The sequence below is a fragment of the Rhinatrema bivittatum genome, chromosome 3 (assembly GCF_901001135.1).
Source record: "Rhinatrema bivittatum chromosome 3, aRhiBiv1.1, whole genome shotgun sequence".
In the NCBI taxonomy this organism is placed as follows: domain Eukaryota; kingdom Metazoa; phylum Chordata; class Amphibia; order Gymnophiona; family Rhinatrematidae; genus Rhinatrema; species Rhinatrema bivittatum.
In genome coordinates, this window is record NC_042617.1 from 283014836 (window position 1) to 283030901 (window position 16066).

General features: G+C 45.1%; 1 protein-coding gene across 5 annotated transcripts in view; it reads right to left on the bottom strand.

Moving 5' to 3' along the window:
• Positions 1-16066, bottom strand: part of NEMP1 (nuclear envelope integral membrane protein 1) — a 140032-nt gene that overhangs the window by 87016 nt on the left and 36950 nt on the right. For all 5 annotated transcript variants that reach the window (XM_029594873.1, XM_029594870.1, XM_029594875.1 and 2 more), the window contains exons 3-4: positions 2870-3089; positions 1262-1334 (exon numbers count right to left, since the gene is read on the bottom strand). In XM_029594873.1, coding sequence (XP_029450733.1) covers positions 1262-1334; positions 2870-3089 — 293 coding nt within the window. The remainder of the gene's footprint in view (positions 1-1261; positions 1335-2869; positions 3090-16066) is intronic.

The window sequence follows — 16066 nt, forward strand, 5'->3', positions numbered from 1 at the left end:
TGGGTGCTTTATGAAAGCGGGCGCTCCGACATGAGCGCCTGTTTTTCCTATACAGATACTGTATCCAGCCTGTATATGGCAACAAAAGGTGAACATTTTGGAAGGGAATGTAGACTTTGTATAGCCACATACATGTGCCAAGCACTGCTCACCTGTCCAGGAGGTCCTGTCCCTTTCAAAGTTGTCATTCATGCTATCCAATAGTCTTATAATTACCCAGTATTTGTCCCCCAGAGCTGCTGTCACCGTGTCACCTTGCATGAGGGCACACCTCCATCCCTAGGCCTATGCTGGGGGGGCCCTAACATTTCTTGCCCCCCCACACCCTCCTTCCTTGCAATCCTGCCCTGAACCTTAGAAGGTGCTCCTCTGCTGCCACAGCTCCAGCAGACTTCCTCAAAGTACAGTGAATGTGGGGATTAAGCCTGCTGTCAAAGGGACTGCCCCTTCTAGGTTTCTCAGTAGGGACAGGGCCTGTGAGCACAGGTTAGTCCTGCACTCACTGTGCTTTGAAGATTTCTGCTGGTGCAAAGGTCCAGAGAATCATGCATATCTTGGAGGTTGGCTGGAGCTTGGGGGAGGGGGGGGGCCAGCAGGATGAGTGCTTAGGGGCAGTAGCAGACTAAGTCATCCTTGACCATCCCCCATCAAAGTTGCTCTGATAGTGCACCCTGCAACAGAGCACATCTCTATCCTTTCAGTCTCTTATATTTTAATACGACATTTATTTAATATCTTTTCCTTACAATCAGTTACTATTTCAATAAAACTAAGCACACCTTTTGGTGACATATATACTTGCAATTCTGAATTTCAAGAAATTACATTCTTGTACTCTATATTCTCAATCTGTAATATTTGAACTGCTAATTCTGTACTGATACACTTGATCTTCCAGTCCTTTACACCACTACTGAATTCTTGTTTAGTTTATTGTAATTTTAATTTAATTTATTAGTTATAGTTTTAATATTAACTAGGTTTCATTCTATAATTAATTTTGGATTGTAAAGCTTGTTGCTAATTTAATGTTCTTTGTAAACAGAGGTGATGTTTGTTAACGAGCCGCGGTATATAAAAATCCTTAAATAAATAAATCTCTGATCCCCCAGAGAGCTCCCACAGTTCACCCTACTTGATGAAGATCATTCAATTACAAATAGTAATTCCTGTAGTTATAAAAACATCACTTACTTAAAGCCACAGTAGGACTAAATGCAATGTAAAATATATAGCAGAATATGCAGCAACCAGAACCCACCTGCTAAGTGTTTCTGCAAAAAAGAACAGCAACACTCCAGCCATGAAAATTAAGAAGAGTTTGGGATCAAACCCTGAAAGACAAATATTCATTCTGAAGTTAGTTTAAATAAAAAAAAAAATAAAGGCAGGCTGATTGTACATTGCTCTTGGGTGTGCTTCAATACATATTCATGATAAATGAGTCCCCTTAACGATGCAGTTTCCCCACAAGCATTTTCAAGCAGGACTGCAAAACCAAGTGATCAGAGGAATTATTTATATCTAATAATGCAGCTGACCACTCCTAGAAAATAAAGTCTGCAGCAAGCATGTTAATGTATTACCAATGGATGCAGAAAATTCTACTTTTACTGCGAAAATGCGACCTCACTACCTTACACGTGAAATCTGGTTACCAAGATTGGATTCTGGTGCAAGGCAATAAATAGGGATGTGCATTTGTTTCGGAGTTACGCGCGTAGCTCGTATACTTTATAGTACATGCATAAAAGGCAGATAGTGTATGCATAACTCGAGCTATTACCAGTACAAGTATGCTATCCGTTATGCGTGTACTACAAAATCCACGAGTTATACGCGTAACTCTGAAACAAATGCACATCCCAAATAAAGCCTTCAGACTGACTGATGGAATGTGCAGTGCTCTCTCTCCAGAAATGCTAAGATTATCAGGCCCTGAATGGGCTGACAATCTCAGTATACTTTTTCGCTCTATTAAGTCTTATTCCACTGACATGAAAGAGCAGAACTCTACTTCTCCAAGCATCCAACACTGCCTGACAAACCTGTGCATCTTCAGAATCATAAAACCAGCAGCAGAAAGGTGCCATGTGCCATTTAGTTTCTTGATAGATCTACAAGCGAATGTCTGATACACACCATGACTCAAGAAACATCAGGATTTCAAGTATAAATACCAATCCTCATCTTTTCACAAGGCAGGCACTGAAGCCTGCCCTGTTCAGTTCTTAGCTGTATTACATACTTGGTCGGCCCACGGAACAGGATGAACTCTGGGCCCTCCCTTTCTTTCAACTCCTACCCGCTGACTTCCAGGGCACAGTGTGGGAGTTGCAATTATCCTGACCAGAGACATGAAAATTTCCACCTACTCTCTGTAATGGGGAATAACATCACTTGGGAAAGAGGGGGAAGGAATAGTTGAGGGGGGAGGGGGAACCATCTTATAATCTGAAAAATCTTTTCCCTCCATTTAAGGTTTAAAGCAGTAGCAATTCCATTTTTTTTTCTTTTTTAGTAATAAAGTCTGAAGCCAGAACAATAAAGATGCTCCCAGTTTCTTCTACCCTCAGGCCAGTATTAGAGGAACCCTGGCAGTGCATGAGAGAGGCACCATCTAGTCTTTTTTTTTGAAGTCCTATGGCATAAGAAATTCTGTGCCGTTCTCTCATGTGCCATAATGACTACTTTCTGTAGCACCTAGTAACTTACAAATGCACTTCCTCCTTCCAGATTTCACAAGCAAGGTGTCTCGAGATATTTTTTTGTCCCTCTTCCCACAGTTGCATATCCGAGCCTCTCACGATAACGAGAAAGACATAGCAGAACACTCAGAATGTTTGCGGGCGGCCACAACAGGACATACCTCGAGAGCAAGTGATGCTGTATGCGGTATTCTGCTCTGCTGGATAGACCTTCAGACAGGTCTCGTTGCTGTATATGTCCACGTTGATGATTGTGTCATTCAGCTTCTCCTTCAGTAAGGAGGAGAGGATGCTCCAGATGTTGAACTGTTCTAGCTCCTTCAGCTTTTCCTCGCTCTCCACCTGGGTCACCCGGATCATCTTCACACTGGCCACACGGATCTACCATGCAAACCCAAAAAGAGGCAAGTGTTTTAAAACACAATAAAAAAAAAAACTTAGTTACAGAAGTTTCCAAATCTTGAAATTTGGTCTCCTTTACTTGTACGCTTTTGTGCCAGTGTGTTCCAAAATGCGCTCAAGAATCTGCAGGCTTCTACGATACAAGTTGCTGCTTTCACCCGGTGGCACAGCAAGTTAACAAAATCAATCTATGGATTGTGGAAATAATAATGGCTCTGTGAGCCTACCAGATCACAGGAAGTAATGCAGCTGTGCTTACAGCCTTGCTGAAGACCATACCTGGGAAGTCTCAGGGCAGGGAGGACCTCCAAAGGAGGAGGGAAAGAGTTATATTGATCTGTCTAGGGTGCTACAGAGCCTTGCACCAGCCCTGTACAAAGCATTGGCAAGAGCCAACCCTCCAGATGTCAGAAGGTAGGCACTTCATGGGGCCTGGATCTCAATATCTATCCTTCTCTCTGATGGTAAACAAAATGTTTGCACTCCTGGTGGTTAAAAAGCCCCAAGTAGTAAACAAATTTCAAAAGTTTTTCTGAATGGACAAGAACTGGTGGCAAAAGAATTCCAAAACACCTAGAACAAAACTCACTCCAAAAAAATACTGCTCTATTCTTCTCTGGCAGGTCACTGTTTTCCCTGCTTAGCAGAGCAGCACCTCTTCTTGGCCTCCCTAAGGCAGAGGTGAAAATCCTCCTTAGGCAAGTGCAGACAGGTCAAATTCTTGTTGCAGAGTGCTGAAAGAATTAAATTCAGAGTCACCCCTGCCCCCAAGCATATGTCTGGTGTTCCCATTTCTATTGAAATTTTGAAAATCAGAATCAAAGACGACTGATTTTCAAATGAAGGTAAACATTTGATACTTTCTGCCAGAAGGAAATCACTATGAGCAAAATGTGAAGGCTCTGTTTTCTGTACTATTTAAATGAAAATACTTGAATGCACTGAAATGCAGAACTTGCAAAAAAAAAAAAAAATGCTGTATTTTGACAGATGTGCACGTAGAATTTTTTATTTTTTGGTGCAGGATTCCCCCCAGGAGTAGTAAAGAAGCAGCCATGCAGGAATTTAGGCATCACTGTGGTAGGCCAGTGGCATTGTGTACCGATATCCCACTTGGAATAGCACACTTGCACCAAGCCTGGAACTCTTAGGTGAGTGTTCATCTTGCCCACCTCTTTCAACAACCCTGCTCCTAGCTGCGGAAAACTGAAAATGGCACTTAACCCACAGGCGCCTCACAGTGTGTGAAAACAGGATCACATCGACTTAACAAGACATTCCAGCTCCTTCTGAACACCATTTTCCCTTTTTCTTGCTTCCTATGGCTTCACTACACTTCCTCTTTCTGATGCAAACCCTCCCCAATCTTATTCTCCATTGCAAACCATTCCAAACAATTACTGCTCCCATTCTCCACTTCCCTGTCCATCCTCTTCTGCCTTGGCTATTTCTCTCAAGCTTCAGTGTTTTGTTCTCCCTTGTGTGTTCTGCACTCTGCCCCTATTCTTAGCTGGAGGTATCAGTCCCAATCCTACCCTTCAAGGTCAACCCTCACTCCCATCTGTGCACATCAATCCATTGCCCTTCCATATCTATTCCCATCTCACTCCTTTTTCCCTTTCATGTTGCCTTTGGGCTGCCCGTTCTATTTCCAAGAAGCTGGTCTACATTCATGATCTCTCAGCTCAATTACAATGTGGAAAGGAGGGTAGTGATTGTGGATGTTTAGGAATTTAAGTTTAATTTTGTATAATTTAATAGGACATTGCTGGTCTCTCTAGCAAGTAACAGAGTTCCAGCTGTGTTTGGGTATTTGATCATTGCTTCGCATATGTTGATCAAGTACTTTTAAATTTTATATTTATTGAATTTTGTATATTTATGTATTGCAGTTTTAACTCTTGCAAACCACTTAGGGTGATGGATTAGCCTGGGTATAAATACATTACATTATCTTTTTAGCTCGCATTCCCTGACAGATTTGACTTCCCTCTCCCCCTCGGACTCTGCTTCAGTTGCTGCTTTCTGTCATGGAGATTCTCTTATCCCACACACCTTACTTGGTTGACAGCCGTGACCGTGTCAGGCTGCCACCCTCCCCCTCCTGCAGGTTTCATCCTCTCTCAATCCCACTCCTATTCCTTTGAGGCCTACTCCATACATCCCATTCTCTCTTCCGGTAGCTTTCATTTTCAACCACCTGATAATTCTCTTTCTTCCTTACCAACTTACTCCTAGCTTTCCTCCTTCCCTGAACCATCTTCTCTTTCCCTTATTCGTGGGAAATTTAACTTCCATGCTCACAAGCCCTCTGACTTATGCCTTAAAACTCTTTTCCTTAACCTTCTGCTTGGTCCTCCAGTTATGCTCTACTATCCTCATTCAGCAGCATGTCCACTGCCTTGACCTAGTCCAGGGCAATGGAAATAATGCTTGTAAATGTACCTCGTGCATATTCATTGTGGATGTTTTGAAAACTAGACCTGTTTGTGGCACTGGAGGACAGGAGTTGCCTACCCCTGGACTAGTCCCTTTTCCCCTCATTGTTCTCTTTCAGGATTCGCTTCCATTCTTCCTGCCAGACCATCAGCTGATTTCACATTTAACCACCTTCTTCCACACAGTCTCATCCAGTCACCAACACCTTTAGGATTCCCCAGATTATGACCCTTGCATTCTCTCCTCTGCTATCATCTCTCCTCCACAACATTGTCAGTCTCTCGCCCCTGTTTGACACTCCCCCATACCATAAGGTGTACCAAACCACAACCTTGGCTCACCTCCAGAGTTGGCTTATGTTCCTGGGCATCTCTTTCCCATACCCACTTCTTACAATTCAAATTTATGCTCACTTTCTTCCAAGTCTGCTACTACACTTGTTAAGCAAGTCTATTTCCGTCTAACAAATACCCTTGCATTCAATCTTTTCATCGTTTACCATCCTCTTCAGACTGCCCCCTCCTGTGCCCAACCCTCCACCTTTACACTCTATCCAGATATTGGCAGATTTCTTCCATGACCAGGTTCACAAGATTAATCTCCAGTTCTCTGCCAGGCTCTCCTCACCTTCTCCACCATAAGAACATGCCATACTGGGTCAGACCAAGGGTCCATCAAGCCCAGCATCCTGTTTCCAATAGTGGCCAATCCAGGTCATAAGAACCTGGCAAGTACCCAAAAACTAAGTCTATTCCATGTTACCGTTGCTAGTAATAGCAGTGGTTATCTAAGTCAACTTAATAGCAGGTAATGGACTTCTTCTCCAAGAACTTATCCAATCCTTTTTTTTAAACACAGCTATACTAACACCATTCTTCTCCCCTTCCTTTAGCTCCACCACCACCTCCTCTGAAATCAGGAGGAAATTTCCTCCTCCAAATTAATGACTTGTTTCTCTGAAGCCATTTCCACCCAGCTCCTCAATGATCATCCCTTCTATCTTAAGGTGGGCAAACTTTTCTGTGCTGGTGCAGTGGGTCCTCAACATAGCAATCAAATCTCAACCACTTGCTGCAAATATTTCAGTATTCAGCAAGCTTAAGTGAAATTTTTAGCACCCAAGGAGCCCCTTCAATCATGGATTTCAGTCTCTACCAAAATCAGAAAAACCTTCAATCCAACAGGTACAAGGCGTTCTCCCAGCTAGCAGACTACATTTCTTCAGTCACAATTGCAGGTCATAAATAGTAAGGTGTAGACAAAAAAAAAACTGGAAACCCTAAATGCCAGAGTCATATGCAGTATGATAATGCATGAACAGAAATAAGACCAATACTAATAAAACAAATCAAGAAAGTGAAATTTATACAGATCATTTCCTTTCCTTTAGTCCTTGCAGACCAGTCCACACCTGTGGCATTCCCCTGCTTGCCAGTAGGTGGAGGCAGAGAACTTTTTCCACTTTTTTTTGCTTCATCACTCACACTACATATTTTGGGATAGCTAGGAAGTTCCTCAGTTGCCCATTGCCCCAGCCTATTAGGTTGATGTCCTGCATTTTATTTTTTGTTAAAGCCCTCTCCCAGTTTTCTCTTTCAGGAGAGTACTTGGACTGGTCTGCTAAGACTAAAGGAAAATAAATTATCTGGTAAGTATAAACTTCATCTTACTTTTCGTCCTTGCAGACCAAGCCATATCTGCGGGATGTACCCAAGCAGTAACTAATTTGGGTGGACTGAGGCCTCAGAGGCCCAACATTACTTTGCTAAACTTCAGATCTCTTCTACCTGCTGGTCTAGCCTGTAATGGTTTGTGAATGTACCCCAGGAGGACCATATGGCTGCCCTACATATATCCTGTGGCATTGCAGTCCTACTCTCCGCCCATGAAGTTGCTTGAGTTCTAGTAGAGTGGGCACATAAGGCCCTCAGGGCCTGCTTCCCCTGTGCCACTATCACTTCCCTAATCCAGCGTGAGATCGAGGGCTTAGAAGTTGCCTGGCCCTTTCTTTGGCCTTCCAACAGGACAAAATCTGTCTGACCTCAAATTCATTGATGACCTTTAAATAATGTAATAGTGTCCTCCAGATGTCTAGCGGGTGAGGGCTGCCCCATCTGCCCTCCTCAGAGCTGGTATAAAACAATCTCCTGATTTGCATGAAACTCTGACAGCACCTTAAGTAAGAAGGATGGGTCAGGACAAACAACTACCCTGTCCTTGCGCATTGATAGGTAGGGCTCCCTACAGGAGAGAGCCTGGATCTTTGAGACCCTTCGGGCTCATCATATCGTCACTAGAAAGAGTGTCTTTAAAGTGAGGTCCTTTAATGTTGCCCCTATAAGTGGTTGAAAGGGTGCCTTAGACAAGGCCCTAAGGACCATAATAAGGTCCTATATGGGTATTACCTGGTGCTTCAGAGGCCACATGCATTTTACTGCCCTCAAGAAATATGCTATGTCAGGGTGAGCCCCTAGGAAGCCTCTCTGCATCTGACCCCTAAGACAGACTAATGCTGCCACCTGCACTTTGAGAGCATTTAGGGCTAATCCTTTCTCTAGGCCATCCTGCAGAAACTGCAAGATTTCCCTTGTTTTTGCTGTTTCTGGGGAGACTTTTCTTCCCTTGCATCACTCCTCAAAAACCTTCCAGACCCTACCACACGCCAGGGAAGATAAGAGTGCCTCCTAGATCTTAACAAGGTGGCTACCACTGCCCTTGAATAGCCTTTTTTCTCTAACCTGTTCTTCTCAAGAGCCAGACTAAGATAGAATGATTTGACTTTCTGCACTTGACTAAGCCCTTGCCTGAGCAGGTTCTCAACTTCCCCTAGCTTTAGAGTTACATCCCCCGCTTAGCCTCACTAGGTCTGTATACCACGACCTTCTTGGCCAGTCTGGGGCCACCAGAATGATCCAGCCCCCCATGATCTGCTTTTATTTGTGCTCTCGCTATTAAGGCCATGGCAGAAATATGTACAGTAGCTGGTCCACCGGCCATGGCTGTACTAGGCATCTACTCTTTTTGAACGCAGCTCTTGGTGCCTGCTGAAAAGTTTTTCTGCCTTAGCATTCCTTCGTGTTGCCATCAAGTCCCATTCTGGCCTTCCCCAACTCCCTACCATCTTGAAAACGCTTCCTCCTCTAATTCCCATTCCCTATGGTCTAGCGCATGCCTAAGGTAGTTTGCCTGTGTGTTCTCCTTCTCTGCTACGTAACTGGCTGTTAACCCAGTCAGGTTTTTTGCCCAGCTCATTAGCTGTTCCATTTCTTCCTCTAACTGCGAATTCGTGTTCCTCCTTGCCTGTTTATATAGGACACTGCTGTGGTGCTGTCGGAAAGGATTCTTACCGGCTTCGTGCTGACCCTGGAGCTTAGGTATTTGCGCATCAGCTCCAACAGGTTCGTTGAGGCCTCCCTCTCCTTGGCTGACCATCTGCCCTGTACCACCTGTTCTTCGCAATGCGCCCCCCAGCCTAACCTAATGACGTCTGTGGCTAGGGTCACCCAGTCTGGCAGTAAACTGACCCCTGCTAATAAGTTGTTTTTGACTAGCCACCAATGAAGACTGGCTCTGGCCTTGAGATGAGCCTGAGCCTCTCTCCATTTCTTCGCATGCTGGGGTTCTATCTTTGTAGTGGGTTCATATAAGCCTTTGCCCATGGGACTACCTCTATGGTTGCTGCCATCGACCTACACCTGCAGGTAATTTCTTGCTGCTGGTTTTCTGGACTAAGTTTCCTCACCTGGCAACTCAGTTCATCTGCCCTCTTTATTGTTTAAAAAAAAAAAAAAAAAAACCACCTTTGCCTGCTCGGTGACGAACTGGGCCCCCAGGTACACTATTTTTTTTTTTTATTTAAAATCTTTTCTATACTGTCGCTAAGTTATATACCATCGCAATGGTTTACATGTAGGCACATAAATTAATGTAGGTGAGGGCGTACAATAGTACATTCTAACAAGTGCCGTTCAAGGTTCAGTTACAATATATCATTAAAAGACAATCAATTGTTTAGTGAAGTAGGTCATGACCAAATGTACCAGTAAGGTACTGTTCACAGGTAAAATTCATTATTCATAACGTTACAATTATGTTTATAGTGATGTAGAGTTTGTGCATTCCTAAGTGCTGTGCGCTGGCGTTCTTCTGCCTATTCCTGTATATTTTCTATTCTCCTGTCTCTTTATAAAATGCTTGTTTAAAAAGCCATGTTTTAAACTTTTCTTAAATGTTTTGAGATCTCTAGAGGCATTGTGTTCCAAACTATGGGGCCTGCTAGTGATAAGGCCCTTTCTCTCACTTGGGTTATATAGTCTTGCTGTTTTTACTGAAGGAATGGTTAAGAGTGCTTTATTTGCTGATCAAAGGTTTCTGTGTGGGACATGTACTTGTAATGCTGTGTTTAGCCAGTCCGATTTCTCATCGTGTATTAGTTTATGTATGGTACATAGGGTTTTGTATTTAATTCTGTATTAGATAGGTAACCAATGTAATTTCGCCAGGGTTTCAGTTATATGGTCCCGTCTCCTTTTTCCGGTTAGTATTCTAGCTGCTGTGTTTTGAAGTATTTGAAGTGGTCTTAATGTGTTCGGTAGTAGGGCATTACAGTAGTCCGTGCTGGAGAAAACTAGTGCCTGTAGAACTGTTCGAAAATTAGTTAGCGTTAGTAGTGGTTTTAGTTTCCTGAGTACAATGAGTTTAGCATAGCCTTCCTTTACTTTCAGTGATATGTGCTGTTTTAGATTGATTTCAGGGTCCATTATTATTCCAAGGTTTCATACTTTTTCAGCTAGTTCAATTGTCTGGTTGTTATTGAGGATTATTGGAGTTTGGCTGATTACAGTATTTTTTCATTCTAAGTGTAGAAATTCAGTTCTCTCAATATTAATCACAAGTTCCATTTGGTTTAGTAGTTGTCTTATGTCTAGGTACATGTTAGCCAGTTTTAATGTTTTCTCTAATGTGTCTTCTATAGGTAGAATTAGTTTAATATAGTCTGCATAAATGTAATGTGTGATTCCTAGTCCTGCAAGCAGATGGCATAAGGGCAGCATGTATATGTTAAATAGGGTTGCAGACAGGGCTGATCCCTGCGGTACTCCTGTTTTGAGATTGATTTTTTCTGATAATGTGTTGATCTGAACTTGGAAAAACCTGTTATTTAGGTATGAACTGAACCAGTTTGTTTTGCCATGTAATCCAATTTCTTTTAGTCTATTTAGTAGTATTTTATGGTTTACTGTGTCGAAGGCTGCTGCTAAGTCTAGCATTATTAGAATGTAGTGTTTACCGCTAGTTTAGCTATTAAGGGAAGATTTGATACTGGGCAGTAGTTGTTCAGGATCAGGGGGTCACTGTTTTTTTCCTTTATGATTGGTTTTATAATTGCTCCTTTCAGTAAGGCTGTAAACTGCTTTTGGCCTCATTTACTACCCAATCTAACTCCTTGAGGAGTGCCCTCACTCTTCTTGCGAAGCTGCTGCTCTCCTCCTCTGACCTGGCTCTGCTCAACCAATTGTCCAGATATAGGCATACTGGAAAACCTTCCTTCCTTAGTGCTGCTGCCACTACCACCATCACCTTTGTAAAAGGTTCTTGGTGCTCTGGCTAGACCAAAAAACGGCAGTGCTTTGAACTGATAATGGCTCCCCAGTACTGCAACTCTGATGGGGATATGCAAATATGCTTCTACTAGGTCCAGCACAGTCAAATTCCTCCTGACTGCCCCAATGACTACTTTAATGTTTCCATTCTGAACTCTCTCACCTTGAGGGCTCTGTTCACCCCTTTTCAACACCCCTTCTTTTTGGGTACTACAAAGTATAGGGAGTAACAACCTGTGCCCCTCTCTGGGACCGAAACTGGTACTACTAGTGCCACCAGTTTGTCTAGGATTGAACAGATTACCTCTTTTTCCCTGCGATCTGCAGGGGGACTCAAAAAGAATTCTGGAAATGTGGTAGCCCCAGTGAGTACCCTAAATGGATCACATCCAGGACCCACCTGTCCCTGGTGACTCGGGCCCACTCCTTGAAAGATAGTGTTAGGCATTCATCCACTGGAGGAGGTTCGGGGTGGGCCCCCCCCAACCACTTAGCCCCTTTAAACCCCCCCTGAAGCTCTGGAACTTTGCCTCTAACCCAGCCCTGTGCTGCTCGAAAGGGCTGTCTCAGCTGGGGCCTAAATCCCTAACCGGGACCAAGAAGATGACCTTCCAAGTCAGGTACTTCAGATCACAGGAGCACAGTGGCTCGAAAGGTTCTCACATAGGTCAAGCCAACACCACATTGAGGTCCCAGGACACAAGATGTCGCAGGAGAGGCTTCAGCTGAAGTAGGTCCTGCATGAACCAGCCTTCTATGGGCTGCAAAGAGAGAGTCGAGCTGTTGACATCTTGGTGGTAGACCCCGATGGCACTCAGGTGCACTCTGAGTTTGTCTTCAGACCGGCATCAGAGAAATTAGACAAGTAGTCAAGCAACCTCAGAGTGGGACAGGAGAATGGATTCAAACCGTGACTCTTACATCAGAAGGAAAACCTCTTCCATTTCAGGTTATAAGACTTCCAAGGTGGAAGGTTTCCTGGAAGCTACCAGGACCCAAGATACGCCCATCAGTAAGGTCAAGGAGCTGCAGGACTAGCCTTTCAACATCCAGGCCATCACAAACAAAGCCCTGAGGTTGGAATAGCACAGCTTGCCCTGATCCTGTGAGATCAGGTTGGGGGGAGGTCCCCAGACCGATTGGTTCTCCGACAGAGATCCTGCAAGAGAGGGAACCAGATCTATTCTCAGCCAATGGGGGCTATGAGAATCATGGTCCCCCCTCCTGCCAGAGCTTCAGGAAGGTACTCATCACCAGTGGAAGTGGAGGATAAGCATACAGAAAGTTTAATGGATACCCTTGACAAATGGACAGGATTCACTGTCCGAAGTGACCTGTGGCCAGCAGTCCTGAAAGAACCATAACATCGAGGGTAGTCATGGGGCTTATGCTCCCTCAAAGCCCGTCAAAACCCCATAGCAGGGTTTTGATGGTGAGCTGGTTGAGGTCTGGGGGTCTGCTGTTGTCTAGAGCGACCCCTAGAACCTACTCATGGCATGCAAGTACACGAGGCCAGGGGGGTAATGTTTCCTCATGCGACAGAAAGACCTCCTGCCAGAGGACAGACAGTCCAAAGTACTGGCCGAGATGTTGGAGGATCTCATGATGGTCCTTCAACTGAGCTACAGCATGTCTTACCTTGTCCCCAAACAGGTTCTCACCAGTTCAGGGTAAGTCCGCGAGCTTCTCCCTGACCCTCTGGCCGGAGGTCAGATGCTCAGAGACACGCCATTCTGCATGCACTGATGCTCGCTATCACCCTAGCTGCTGTTTCAAAGATATCGTAAGTGGAGAGCACCTCATGTTTGCACACTCCAAGCCTTGCTGGGCGACTGCCAAGAAGTCTTCCTTCTGTTGCTGGGGGAGGTACTCTTGACAACTCTTGGACCTGCTCCCAGAGGTTATGAGTGTATTAGGTCATGTACAGCTGGTAGGTGGCAATCCAGGCAATCAGCATAGTGCCCTGGTACACCTTCCTACCTAAGGCATCCAATGCCCAGTGTGCCTGATCCAGAGGTACAGAAGCGTAGGTGAGGGAACACTTGGCTTTTTTGAGGGCAGACTCCATTACCACTGATTGGTGGGAGTCAACGCCTCTCAAATCTCAAGGCCTGCTGTACAAAGTAGACTGTACACGCCTTTCGGTTCACTGGAGGCACAGAGATGGTGTGCTCCCAAATCTTAAGGCGTAATTCTTTAAAAATGTCATGGATGAGGATAGCTACAACCTCCTTTGGGGCATCAACGAACTGGAGAACTTCCAGCATCTTGTGGCGGGCATCCTCCTCCATAATAAGCCAGAAAGGAATGGACTCTGCCATAGCCTGCACAAAACCCGCAAAGGTTAGGTCCTCAGTGGGGACGGACACCTCTCATCTGGAGGGGGAAGGGTCTGAGGGAAGATCTCCTGAGTCATCTGAAGATGACTCTGAGGTATCATTCCCCCCAGGGTTCATATGGGGCATCCTCCTCGCTGAGGTCCCCTGGGGACACCCATGGAGGGGCCCTGCCTAAGCCCCTTGGCTTTGGCGCCAAAAGCATTGGGGGCATCAACAGCATCAACAGTATTGCGGGCACTGAAGTCCCCAAGGAACGAGGGATCAGACTGTGCATGTCACCAGAGTCCCTGATGGTGCCCTTGACCGCGAAACCGTTTTCCTCTGAAGAACCCACAGTTGAGAGGCCCGCTGACAGCCTTGGGCTCGGAAATCAGACGCCGGCAAAATTGAGCGTCCAGTTTTCGGCCCGACCAGCCGCGGGCCAAATTCAAAATTTTTTTATTTTATTTTTTTACACTTTTTTTCACTTTTACTTTTAGCGATATTAAGTCGGAGGGTGCACAGAAAAGCAGTTTTTACTGCTTTTCTGTGCACTTTCCCGGCGCCGGAAGAAATTAGCGCCGACCTTTGGGTCGGCGCTAATTTCTAAAAGTAAAACGTGCAGCTTGGCTGCACATTTTACTTTCTGTATCCCGCACACATACCTAATAGGGTCATCAACATGCATTTGCATGTTGAGGGCGCTATTAGGTGCCGCGGGTTGGACGCGCGTTTTCCTCCCCTTACTGAATAAGGGGTGAGGGAAAATGCGCGTCCCAGAGCAGGCTAGCAGTGCGCTCCATTGGAGCGCACTGCTAGCCTGATACAGTACAGTGCGCTCCATTGGAGCGCACTGTACTGTATCAGCCTGAAAGTAAATTATAGGCTAGACCAGTGGTTCTCAACCTTTTTTCTATCAGGACACACCTGAGAGATGCTCACATGCGTGACATACTGATCACATGACCATCATGGAAGAAAATAAACTGCATCCACAGGAATCCCTTGTTTCCTAAGGCATGTCCCTGTACAACTCACCATACACAAAAAAAACCAAAAAAAACAACAAAAAAAAACCACACATTCCAATTCTGGTGTTCTCAATAACAGCATCAAACTCCCTCTACTACCAGGTGCATTGTAAATTACAAAACCTAGGGAAAAAAAATGATTCCACTCTGTACATGTCTATAAAACCTGCCATAGTGCAGCAGCAAACTCCAGAAATAAAACAGCAATAGTCCTACCCATGAAAAGGTAGCACATTTACCACCAGTGCAACATATTATTGAGAAAATGCAACAAATAAGACTGAGACCAATCCCTACACGCTAGTAAATTACCTCATCTCAGGCATATACATGCAGAACACTGACAGACCTGCCTTCACCAAATATAGAATAAAAGACCACAAATTACAGGTATGGAAACAAAAACTGGGTTAGAAACCTCAAGACGACCTTCTGCATGCCATGCAAAACCGGAAAACTGGAAACAAATATATTTCCTCCTACACTAAGCAAAGAGAGAAGAAATGCATACTCTTGAAACGGACATATTATGGCTCTTATGTCCAGTCACTCTCCTCCATGCCCGCATCACTCCTCACTACTCATATCCCTGTCCAACATTCCTGATATCCCCCACTTCCTGCATCCTCTTCCCCATGCTCTCTCCCCTGCCCTTCCCTATCCAGCATACATCTGACCACCTCTTTCCCATCCCTTCCTGCATCTCCCAACCTCTCCTCTCCCCCAACCTAGCAGCCCCCACATCTTTCTCTCCCTCCACTTCCATCTCTCATCCCTGCCCAGCAGCCCCATCCCATCTCCACCTCTCCCTAACCAGCAACCCCAACCTCTTCTCCCTCACCCTTCATCTTCCCATGCCTTCCTGCCTAGCACATTTCCCCCTTCTCCTGGCTCCCAGCCAGCAGAAAAGCCTTCAGTCCAATCCAATGTCTCCCTCCCTCTTTACCAACAGCAGATGAAGACAAGAAGCACAGAGGAGAGGAAGAAGAGGAAGAGGCGGCAGATTTATATAGCATGCACCTCTCTCCCTTATGCTCCTTTCACATCCAGGCCCCATGGGATGAATAGAGCATCAGCAGCCTCACTACCAGGCCAGGCAGGGGGACGATAAAGTTGATGACCTGCCAGCCCATATGAACAGGAGCTGGTGGAATCTTGCTCTGATCTTGGTGAAGGAGGAGGGAACAACCTCTCACTGGGCTCTGAAGAGAAGGAAGGAAGTGAGCAGCTTCCAGTCAAACAAAGGAGAAGTCAGGCAACCCCATGAGGAAAGAGCAGCCTTCTGCTGGCTTTGCGACACACCTCCTGAGACCTTGTGACACACTAGTGTTCCAACATACCTGTTGAGAACCACTGGGCTAGACCCTTAGACAAGTCCCGCTGCAAAAATTCCAAAATGTGAGGAACATCCACAGACAGGGGATCTACTTGCCTCTGAAGGTGGAAGGTCAATGAGCCTGGAGATGTGTGGAAATTGCCTCTCAGGTACAGCTGCTACCTCTCAATAGCCAAGCTGTGAGACAAAAAGGATCCTCCCCGATCTAAAAATATGGGATCTTGATGCA